This window comes from Scomber scombrus, chromosome 17, assembly GCF_963691925.1.
Source record: "Scomber scombrus chromosome 17, fScoSco1.1, whole genome shotgun sequence".
NCBI lineage: Eukaryota > Metazoa > Chordata > Actinopteri > Scombriformes > Scombridae > Scomber > Scomber scombrus.
This window is the reverse complement of record NC_084986.1, coordinates 460,413-471,534: the sequence shown is the minus strand read 5'-3', so window position 1 is coordinate 471,534 and position 11,122 is coordinate 460,413. Positions and strand designations below refer to the sequence as shown.

The following is an 11,122-nucleotide window of genomic DNA, read 5'->3' as shown; positions in this document are numbered from 1 at the left end:
ATAAATACAATCATTGGTTCTGAAATGTATCTATTTATTCTGAAAACCACCATTTCACCGGAAGTCTTTTATTTTGTGTTGTGATTTCCGCTGTGACGGAGAGGCAGTTTGTGCGGAAGTCGGTTCCTCCCGCAGCAGCAGCAGCAGTAGAAGAAGAAGAAGAAGAAGAAGAAGAAGAAGAAACAGAAGAAGAAGAAGAAGCAGCAGCAGCTCCTCCGGTTCTCCTCCGGTTCTTCTCCGGTTCTCCTCTCACGGTGAGTCGGTGTGCGCGTGTCCGGTGTTGCGGGTCTGCTGCGCGGGCACAGGAAGCCCCGCGGCCTGCTGAGCTGCGTGATAGCAAAGTGCGGGCTGTGCGGGGGCGGCGGACTGTTTGCGGGACAGCGTCAAACTCACCGCAACTACTGCTTCTGTTTCCGGCGGAGGCTTTCAAAATAAACTACATTACATTTAAAAACAACCTTTTTTACTCTCTTCATCTGAAAGAAAGCTTCCTGTTATTGTTGTGATGAAGATGATGATGATGTTTACTCTGCTGCTGCAGACCAGTCTCCCTCTGAGCCTCCTGCTCACCTGCCCCCCCCCCTCTCAGCTGTCACTGGCTTTATTCTGGAGGGGTGCCCGCTGTTGCATCCGGTGCGTGTGATGCTAGCAGCTGTTAGCTTGTTAGCCGTAATCTCCATTTTAGCTCCTCAGGCCTCCTGTGTGTGCGGGACTGAGTGCGGGGAAGTCCACGCAGGTCCTGCGGGGGGGAGAGTGGGGGGGTAAAAGTACCCAAACAACATGTACTAATACTACTGTACAAGTACAAGTACTGCATTATTACAGTAAAAGTACTGCAGTACTATGAGTGATGTAGTATGCAGTATTACAGTAAAGTACTGCAGTATTATAGTGATGTAGTATGCAGTATTACAGTAAAGTACTGCAGTATTATAGTGATGTAGTATGCAGTATTACAGTAAAAGTACTGCAGTATTATGAGTGATGTAGTATGCAGTATTACAGTAAAGTACTGCAGTATTATAGTGATGTAGTATGCAGTATTACAGTAAAGTACTGCAGTATTATAGTGATGTAGTATGCAGTATTACAGTAAAAGTACTGCAGTATTATGAGTGATGTAGTATGCAGTATTACAGTAAAGTACTGCAGTATTATGAGTGATGTAGTATGCAGTATTACAGTAAAGTACTGCAGTATTATGAGTGATGTAGTATGCAGTATTACAGTAAAAGTACTGCAGTATTATGAGTGATGTAGTATGCAGTATTACAGTAAAGTACTGCAGTATTATAGTGATGTAGTATGCAGTATTACAGTAAAGTACTGCAGTATTATGAGTGATGTAGTATGCAGTATTACAGTAAAAGTACTGCAGTATTATGAGTGATGTAGTATGCAGTATTACAGTAAAGTACTGCAGTATTATAGTGATGTAGTATGCAGTATTACAGTAAAGTACTGCAGTATTATAGCGATGTAGTATGCAGTATTACAGTAAAGTACTGCAGTATTATAGTGATGTAGTATGCAGTATTACAGTAAAGTAGTGGTTTGGTCCTCTGACTGATATATTATTATTATGACATCATTAGATTATTAATAGTGAAGCATCAGTGTTAGAGCAGCATGTTACTGTTGTAGCTGCTGGAGGTGGAGCTAGTTTACACTACTTTATATACAGTTAGCTAGTTTAGTCCAGTGGTTCCCAACCTAGGGGTGGGGCCCCCCCAAAGGGTCAGCAGATAAATGTGAGGGGTGGTGAGATGATTAATGTGAGAGGAAAAAAACTGTATTGCAGTACTGTAATAAATGTACTTTATTTTCCAACACTGGTGCAAATATGTCTAATATCTGATATAAAATGTACAATTAGAAGAGACGGCCAATCTGCTGATTATTATATTATCTTGTCTGTAAACCTTTTTACCTCCTTTAGTCTAGTTGTTTCTTCTCCTTTGAATCATTCAGTAACTTCAGGCCTCCTCAGCATAGATCCTGGTTTCAGTAAATCAGTAAAAACAGAAGTAACTCTGTTGTGTTTTATAAAGCAGCTGCAGTCAGATTTCATAATTATTCAGACTGATGATGAGTCATGTTGTTATGAAACTCTGCAGTGAAATTCAGCCACAGAGAAACTTCAGACGTTTAACTCCTCTGTTCTGGTGTCTGCAGGGCGATGGCGAGGCTGAGCCACAGCGATCATGTCCTCCAGCAGCTCAACAACCAGCGGGAGTGGGGGTTCCTGTGCGACTGCCTCATCGCCATCGGTGACATCTACTTCAGGGCGCACAAGGCCGTCCTCGCCGCCTGCAGCTCCTACTTCAGGATGATGTTTATCCGGGACCAGCAGGGGGCGGGACGACTGGACCTCAGCAACATGCAGATCAGCGCCGAGTGCTTCGACCTCATCCTGCAGCTCATGTACCTCGGGCGCATCGTCGTGGGGAGCTACGAGTTCGACGAGCTCAAGGCCTCCATGGCGTACCTACAGATGTACTACATCCCAGACTCGCTGGAGGATCTCAGGGACATCAGAAGCTCCAATCTCACTCCGTCCTCTTCGGCCTCCTCGTCCTCCTCGTCCAGCTCCTCTACCGGTCCTGCCGGTGGGAAAATGATGTTTGGAGTGCGCATGTACGAGCAGCAGAGGCCCGCCGCCCCGGAAGCAGAGCGTTTACCGAAAGCCGTCAGCAGCACCGCCGGGCGTCCGGCTGTTCCTGCACCCAGCAGCAGGCCGGCGGTGGAGGAGGTGGTGAGCGCTCCTCTGATCGTGGCGCCGCCGGTTGTTGACGGAGCAATCGACCAGCCGTGTGATTTAAGAAAGCGATCTGGTGGAAAGAGTGCGACGCTCAAAGACCGTCCTCGATTCGGCCGCACCTACACCTGCGACGACTGCGGCTTCGTCTTCAGCTGCGAGAAGCTTTTGATCGAACACATCCTCACCTGCACCAACCGGAAGGCCTACCACCCGCCGAGAGGTAACATGGAAGGCGACAATGACTCCAGTAAGGCTGAGAGCTCCGCCTCTGAGAGCACAGAGGAGCACAGGGTCATCTGTAAAGGCGAGGACGACTGGCCTGAAGCCAAGGCGGACTCAGACCTCAGCATCAGGTCAACGGCAGCAGGAACAGATGGCGAGCCCGGTTCCACCAGGAGCATCTCCATTAAGACAGAACCAGAAGAAGGCGTGTTCCCAGAGATAGAGGTGGTCCGGGTCGGCGAGCACGCCAACAGAGACTTTAGCGCACGATTCAGTGACGCCACACGAAAAGACTTACAGAGGGACAAGACGGGATCGGACCGTGAGCCAGAGCCCGGCGTCTCAGGTTTAGAGAACAGCAGTGAGCCTTTCGAGGGTCACATGTCCAACAGCAACGATTCAGGAATCCCAGCGAAGCTCCGGAAAGTCAAAGACGAGAAGCCAGACACCGACTGTTCCCCTTGTGAACTGTGTGGTGCATTGTTAACGGAGGAGGACAAGTCTGCCCACTACCTGTCCAATCACATGGGTCATATATGTGCCTGTGGGAGGTGCGGCCAAGTCCTGATCAAAGGCCGGCAGCTTCAAGAGCATGCGGAGCGCTGTGGCGAATCCCACGGCGGCGAGTCAGACTCTCACGGCGAGGATGAGGTGTCGCTGCTGGAGGAGCCTCAGGGGATGGAGGAAGGCCTGCTGGAGCCGGCCGACCTGGCCTGCCCTCACTGCGGTCTGCTGTTCCAGAACGAGAGCCTGGCGCTGGAGCACGCTTTGGCCTGTCACGACCCGGAGCTGTTCCGCCCGGTGCTGCTGGAGGAAGGCGGCGAACCCGATCACCGCCGCAAACACTTCTGCAGCATCTGCGGCAAAGGTTTCTACCAGCGCTGCCACCTGCGGGAGCACTACACCGTCCACACCAAGGAGAAGCAGTTCACCTGCCAGACCTGCGGGAAGCAGTTCCTGCGGGAGCGCCAGCTGCGGCTCCACACCGACATGCACAAAGGTATGGCGCGCTACGTCTGCCCGGTCTGCGATCAGGGAACCTTTCTCAAACACGACCACGTCCGACACATGATCTCCCACCTGTCGGCGGGGGAAACCATCTGCCAGGTGTGCTTCCAGATCTTCCCTGGGGGAGAACAGCTGGAGAAACACATGGACGTCCACCTGTACATCTGCGGCGTCTGTGGAGAGAAGTTCCGCCTCCGCAAAGACATGAGGAGCCACTATAACTCCAAGCACACCAAGAGACTATAGGAACGATCCAAACCGTCCTCTGCATTTATACGAGTTTGATACTAAAAAAAGCCATAAATGTGAGAACAAATGTATGCACTTGAACACCAAAAAGACTTTTTGATCTGCACTTTTAAAGTTTATGCATAACCTAAACAAGCGTTCACACTGCGAGCAGCGCGGCTGATGATTGGTCGCTCTGTTACGAGTCATCGTGGCTGGAAACTGTGTGACAGTCTCCAGCATCGTTTTGATTTGATGACGTTAAGTTAACGAAAAACGTTTCACAGCTTTCAGGGTTTGATGAGTAAACTTCTGTCGATGAAACAATCAAGAGTCGTAGCCTCCCAACTAAATGTAGATTATTACTTAGAATATTTATAAAGAATCTGGGATTTTATAAACATGATATTTACATTTCATGTGATTTGAAACTTTAAGTTACCCATCTTTATTTGTCAGAATCTGAAGTGATTCTTTAAACTGCCGCCGAACCATCAATGAGCAGATCCAGAACCAGTTCTTGAGTTGTTTATAATGAAAGTCTGTTAATTAACTCGTCTGAATGTACCAAAGTCAAGTCGGCAGGTGGAGAAAAGCATATATAGCGTATGAACTGGATTTAAACTGGACCTCCAATGTTTTTTCTGGTGTATTTCTCGACTCGCCTCCAGTCCTCAGGTCAACCGGCCTGTCGAGAAAACTCCCAGCATGCACCTGCGCCTGGCTGGTGGTTGCTCGCAGTGTGAACGCACGGTGAGACCGGCAGAGAGCTCCGAAAGAAAACCACATCTGGTATAAACGGCGCTGCAGGAAAACAACCAAAGTCTGTCTGTGGCTCCCGATGGTTGACGATACTGTAGCTGAGTGGAGAACGCTGATTCTCTTTGCTCCAAACAACAGTTCGACCCATCAGGTTGCCCGTCGGTCAGGTTGCCCGTCGGTCAGGTTGCCCGTCGGTCAGGTGTCTGTCGGCGTTTCAGAGGACTGCGCTGCCTCGTGCTTCGGGTTTGCGTTTTCTAGCTTTGATGTCAACTTATTTCTCAGAATACTAAAAGTCTCATGTTGAGTTTATAAAGTTGTAGTTAGTGAGCACAGTTGCTGGAGTAAGACTGAGTCCCGCTTACTGATTCTTTGTTTTTTGCAAGTTTGATAGCACACTGATTCATACTCGTCCCTTCCTTCAGTTGCTTCACATTCACTCGCTGTCCCAAACGCTCTGTGATTGGTGCCTTTACTGTAACAGTGGTGCGTCTCAGTCTTTTTCCTTCCTGTCTTCTTCACAGTGATGCATGATGGGGGATGGACGGGCACGTGTAACGAACTCCAGCAACAAAACACTAGAAACGGTCCGTCCGTTGGAGCCAGAACTAGACTGTGCTGTTTTTAAACTTCTGTTACACTTTTTACTTCCTCTAATGCCTTATGAGTCTTTACGATGTTTGCAGTGCAGTTGATTTCCTGTAAGGCTGAAACTTAAATACAAGATCACGTGTTCACAACTAACCCGAACCAGTTTAGAACCAACCAAACCAATAAAAAACACCCCGAACCAGTTTAGAACCAACCAACCCATTAAAAAAAACCCGAACCAGTTTAGAACCAACCAACCCATTAAAAATAACCCGAACCAGTTTAGAACCAACCAAAACATTAAAAAAAACCCGAACCAGTTTAGAACCAACCAAACCATTAAAAAAAAACCCGAACCAGTTTAGAACCAACCAAACCATTAAAAAACACGCTGAACCAGTTTCAAACTATCACGACGTTTAGCATAACTGCAGACGTTTCAGATCCAGTATAAACCAGTTTGAAACCAGCATAAATAACAAACACACAAACCCAACTACGATGTCCTCAGAACCAACTGAACCAGTTTAGAACCATTAACTAACAAACCAGTGACAACGTTAACTGAACAGATTTAGAACCAGTCCAAACATTTCCAGTTAAGAGTCCGTCACAAATTCAACCAGCTAGAAAAAAGTTCTGAATTAAACCAGTTCAGACCCACTAAAACCAGTTCAGATATGGCCTAAACCAGTTTCAAGTGGATGCAAACAAATTAAGACCCAACTCTGAATTTCCGATCCACCCAGTACCACTTCTACACAAACCCAGTTCAGAGTGAATCCCAACAAGCTGAGCCAACTGGAACCAGTTCAAGCTTAAACTGGTTTAAATCAACCTCAATTAGCTGGAGGACAAATGTAAGCCAGTCCAGAACCAGCTGAAACCACTTGAGAACTGACCCAAACCAGTTCAGATCCAGCACTAACCAGTTAGAAACAAACCCAGATATTTGGGAACCAACTCAAAGCACTTCTACACAAACCAAGTAAAACCAGTTCAGATGGAGCTTCAGTTCCCAGCTGATCCGAACCGCACTTATACTTCATCGAGCTTTCATCCAGAACTGTTCTGACAATCAGTTGTTTAAGTTTGGATTCTTTCAAATGTTCTTTAAGTAACAAACAGACTTTAACGCGTCTCAAAGTTAACTTCTGGTTTAAAACCAGTTCAAAATCAAACTAAAACCAGTTTAATTAAACACTGGCAGCTCAACTCAGAACCAGCTGAATTCATAAGCTGCCAAACCGAACCAGACCAGAACTGGACCTTCCCCTCTGCGTCAGTCCAGCCAAAACCAGTTCAGCACCGACTAAAACCAGTTCAAAAACACCCAAAACAGAGTAAAACTTCATCAAAACCCAGTTCAGTCCAGACTAGTTTCTGAACCCTCTCATCCAGTTCAGTACTGACTGGAACCAGTTCAGAACCAGTTCAGAACCAGTTCAGAACCAGACCAACGAGTTCATGACTGAAATTAGTTTACTACCCAACAGAATTAGAGCTGGGTATCGTTTAAAGAATTACAATACCAGAACCGATCCAAGTCCCTTAAAGGGAGACTGATACCAGCTGAGTCCAGTTAAGTACTGACTGGAACCAGTTTAAAAACTCCCAAAACACAGTAAGACTTTATCAAAATCTAAAAAAATGACAATACCAGAACCAATCTAAGTCCCTTAAAGTGAGACTGGTACCAGCTGAGTTCCCGTCATGTGAGCAGAACAGCGCTGGTTCTGATTGGCTGAGAGTCTTTACTAATACTCATATTCAGCTCTGGATGCAAAAAGGATCGATTAAAGGCATAAAGTACTGATACCCGGAACAGGTTAAATACAAACTTAAAGTGGATCATTCGGTTAGATACTGGACTGGAACTAGTAACATAAAAAGGTTCTGTGGGTTCAGGACTGATGGTTTCATCTCTGGCACTGGAACCAGTAACATAAAAAGGTTCTGTGGGTTCAGGACCGATGGTTTCATCTCTGGCACTGGAACCAGTAACATAAAAAGGTTCTGTGGGTTCTGGACTGATGGTTTCATCTCTGGCACCGAACCTTCAAACTGAGGCTTCAGCTGCTGGATTTAATGTCTGAATGTCTTTAATATGAGTTGAAATGTCACTTTAAAGCTGATCCAGCTGTTAGTTAGTTCTGACTTCATCATCATCATCATCGTCTTCTTCTTCTTCTTCATGTGTTCAGGTGGTTCTGTTGCTCTGTTGAAGTGAACACAAGCCTTAAGCTCCTAATAAACCAAGTGAATTTCTGTTTGTGAACTAATGTCTCGTCTCTTTTATTTTAACCAGTATTATTATAATATTATCATGTTTTAGTCTCAGTGTTTAGAAATCTGCAAAGTCCCAAACGTCTTTATTTAATTAATGAATCTTTTGCACAAAGAACAATATAAACAATATAAACAATGCACCTGCAGAGACTAAATGAAAACATGAACTGATGGATTTGCACTAAGATTTTAAACTTTTATCAGTTTATGGTGACATTAACCTGAAATCTTCAACAAACAGAAGATCTGAATCTCCTACTGAGTCATTTTCTCTTTATTAAAGTACTCAGATACAGAACCGTTGATTCGGACTTTTTGGTGAGTTTGAAGATAAAAACTTTACATTACCGAAAAAAGACAATAATCATCTTTTAAAATATGTTTTAGATTTAGCTACAATAAATTTTTTAAATCAGCTCCATCAGAAGTGAAAACATTAAAGATAAAAAGTCACTGCAGCAACTTTAAAGTTAATCTGAGAAAAACTAAAAATGAGCAAAAGCGTCAAAAAAGACCAAAAAACAAGAATCTATTGTTATTATCTGCATTAGTTTACAGATTACTCCTCTCAGGTATTGAAGTTATCATTACAGTGTTAAAGTCTGTTATCATTCATGTATAAAGTACAGTTTGATGCTGGTTTACACAGCACTGTCATACTTTAGATTATTCAAAAGTATAAATTATAAAATGATCTCCATCTTAATCTATCTCAGTATAAATATTCCAATAATATATATTTGATAAAGTGGGTCACTGTGTATAATGATATATTTACTCAGTAGTGTTTTATACTGTGTTATTATCTGTATGCTTCATATTATGCTCCAGTGTTCACCTGCAGTTCACAGTCCGGCCACATGGGGGAGCTCTAACACTGATAACTCTGCAGCCTGAACCACTACATCAGGATTTAGATGATTTTTCTTCTGTGTGTGAAACAGCTGAATTATAGAAAATAACTTTTATTGCCAAAAGCTGCTAAAAGCTTCAGAAACTCTTAGTTCTGTGTAACTTTTACTGTTGTTTTTTTATGCAGCTGTTGGTGAGATGCTGAGATAAATCCACCTGAGGGTCATTTAACCATCAGACTGACAGGTCCTTTAACCCTCCTGTTGTCCTCGAGTCAAGGAAGGAAGGGAGGAAGAAGGAAGGAAAGGAGGGAGGGAGGAAGGAAAGGAGGAAGGTAGGAGGGAGGGAGGGAGGGAGGGAGAAAGGAAAAGAGGAAGGGAGGTAGGAAGAAGGAAGGAAAGGAAGGAGGGTGGAAGGAGGGAGGGAGGGAAGAAAGAAGGAAAGAGGGAGGGAAGGAAGGGAGGGTGGTAGGGGAAGGAAAGAAAGAGAGAAGAAGGGAGGAAAGGAAGGAAAGAAGGACAGAAGGAAGGAAGGAAGGGAGGGAAGAAGGAACAAAACAGACGGTAGACCGACAGAAAGGTTAAAGGCGTCACTGAAGAAGAACTCAGATAAAACTTCTGATCCTGACACTGAAATATACAAACTTAGTTAAGAAAAATGAGAAATTCATTGTAATAAATCCCGAAGGAGAAACAGGAAGTTGCAGCAGTGGAGGGATTCACGTCGACACACCTTCACAGAGAGTCGGGCTAAAAATAAAACAGTGTTTTTGTAGATGATGGATGATCCGATCCTGACGGGATTAAAACCAGGCGAGATGCAATCAGCCAGAACACTCGTTAAGCTGATGGAGAAACCTGAGTGACCCTCGTCACTCAGTCACTCAGAGATCTGCTACCAACAGCATACTGGATCAGATGCAAGGAAGGAAGGAAGGAAGGAAGAAAAGGAGGGAGGGAAGGAAGGAAGGAAAGGAGGGAGGAAGGAAGGGAGGGAGGGAGGAAGTGAGAAAGGAAAGGAGGAAGGGAGGAAGGAAGGAAGAAAAGGAGGGAGGGAGGAAGAAAAGGAGGGAGGGAGGAAGGAAGAAAAGGAGGGAGGAAGGAAGGGAGGAAAGGAGGAAGGGAGGGAGGAAGGATGGGAGGGAGGAAAGGAAAGGAGGAAGGATGGAAGGAAGGAAGGAAGGAAGGAAGGAGGAAGTCTTGCAGGAGTTTTGTCCAGAGTCAGAAATCAGCTTCCTTCATTATCAGTGGGATTTATTCAGTGATGTGACCATAGACTGAATATAAAGGTTGTGACCATAGACTGAATATAAAGAATGTGACCATAGACCGAATATAAAAGATGTGACCATAGACTGAATATAAAGGTTGTGACCATAGACTGAATATAAAGGAAGTGACCATAGACCGTATATAAAGGATGTGACCATAGACTGTATATAAAGGATGTGACCATAGACTGTATATAAAGGATGTGACCAGAGACCGTATATAAAGGATGTGACCATAGACTATATATAAAGGATGTGACCATAGACTGAATATAAAGGTTGTGACCATAGACCGTATATAAAGGTTGTGACCATAGACTGAATATAAAGGTTGTGACCATAGACTGAATATAAAGGAAGTGACCATAGACCGTATATAAAGGATGTGACCATAGACCGAATATAAAGGATGTGACCATAGACTGAATATAAAGGAAGTGACCATAGACTGAATATAAAGGATGTGACCATAGACTATATAAAGGATGTGAAGATAGACTGTATATAAAGGATGTGACCATAGACTGTATATAAAGGATGTGACCATAGACTGTTTATAAAGGATGTGAAGATAGACTGTATATAAAGGATGTGACCATAGACTGTATATAAAGGATGTGACCATAGACTGAATATAAAGGTTGTGACCATAGACTGAATATAAAGGATGTGACCATAGACTGTGTATAAAGGATGTGACCATAGACTGTATATAAAGGATGTGACCATAGACCGTTTATAAAGGATGTGACCATAGACCGTTTATAAAGGATGTGACCATAGACCGAATATAAAGGAAGTGACCATAGACCGTATATAAAGGATGTGACCATAGACCGTATATAAAGGATGTGACCATAGACCGTTTATAAAGGATGTGACCATAGACCGAATATAAAGAATGTGACCATAGACTGTTTATAAAGGATGTGACCATAGACTGAATATAAAGGATGTGACCATAGACCGTATATAAAGGATGTGACCATAGACCGAATATAAAGGATGTGACCATAGACCGTATATAAAGGTTGTGACCATAGACCGAATATAAAGGATGTGACCAGAGACCGTATATAAAGGATGTGACCATAGACTGAATATAAAGGAAGTGACCATAGACCGTATATAAAGGATGTGAC

General features: G+C 44.2%; 2 protein-coding genes across 3 annotated transcripts in view; both read left to right on the top strand.

Moving 5' to 3' along the window:
* Positions 1-11,122, top strand: part of LOC133997984 (pleckstrin homology domain-containing family G member 3-like) — a 378,673-nt gene that overhangs the window by 207,678 nt on the left and 159,873 nt on the right. The window lies entirely within an intron of this gene.
* Positions 135-7,847, top strand: zbtb1 (zinc finger and BTB domain containing 1). 2 transcript variants are annotated; one of them, XR_009927272.1, is made up of 3 exons: positions 135-254; positions 2,176-7,522; positions 7,583-7,847. XR_009927272.1 is itself a non-coding variant. In XM_062436811.1 (2 exons), the coding sequence occupies exon 2, from the start codon at positions 2,180-2,182 to the stop codon at positions 4,235-4,237; it is 2,058 nt and encodes a 685-aa protein (XP_062292795.1). In that variant the 5' UTR covers positions 135-254; positions 2,176-2,179; the 3' UTR covers positions 4,238-7,847. The 2 variants fall into 2 exon arrangements, 1 of the variants encoding a protein (XP_062292795.1); XM_062436811.1 differs by having other exon boundaries at positions 2,176-7,847.

What these genes read in the sequence shown, in the direction of transcription:
- zbtb1 (XM_062436811.1), top strand. Translation starts at nt 2,180, where the DNA reads ATGGCGAGGCTGAGCCACAGCGATCATGTCCTCCAGCAGCTCAACAAC.